Source organism: Colobus angolensis, unplaced genomic scaffold, assembly GCF_000951035.1.
Source record: "Colobus angolensis palliatus isolate OR3802 unplaced genomic scaffold, Cang.pa_1.0 Scaffold79, whole genome shotgun sequence".
Classification (NCBI taxonomy): Eukaryota; Metazoa; Chordata; class Mammalia; order Primates; family Cercopithecidae; genus Colobus; species Colobus angolensis.
The window spans coordinates 6,418,837-6,419,248 of NW_012121709.1; the positions used below are offsets into that span (position 1 = coordinate 6,418,837).

A 412-nucleotide genomic window follows, 5' to 3' on the forward strand; every position below is an offset into this window, starting at 1 on the left:
TCCTGACCATGGTCTCCTCCTTTCCAAGGCTCTGAGCACCTCTCCAGCCCCAGTCCCTGCCAGCCCCACTTACTGGCCACCTGCAGCCACACTTGGAACCACCGAGTCACATTCAGGATCTCCTGGCAGGTGTAATTCCCCTCATCTCCCAGGCTCAGCGATTTGATGTGCAGGGAGCTGGCATCCACTAGAGAGAAGCGAGGCTCAGCTGGCCGGAGGCTAGAGTTGGAGGAGAGAAGGAAGATAGGCTCCGAGTTGTTCCGGTACCAGGTCACCAGGCCCCTCGGTCCCGAGATGTTGCCACAGTGCAGAGTAACATTCTCATGAACTTCTCCAATGACAACAGCCTCCAATCCTGTACAAGGCAAGATCAAGCTGTTACTACCCTTCTTAATTTCTTTTTTTTTTTTTT

General features: G+C 53.4%; 1 protein-coding gene across 1 annotated transcript in view; it reads right to left on the reverse strand.

The window, feature by feature from the left end:
• Positions 1–412, reverse strand: part of VSIG10 (V-set and immunoglobulin domain containing 10) — a 59,480-nt gene that overhangs the window by 44,869 nt on the left and 14,199 nt on the right. Inside the window, exon 2 of the mRNA XM_011928739.1 lies at positions 74–355. Within this exon, the coding sequence (XP_011784129.1) occupies positions 74–355 (282 nt within the window). The remainder of the gene's footprint in view (positions 1–73; positions 356–412) is intronic.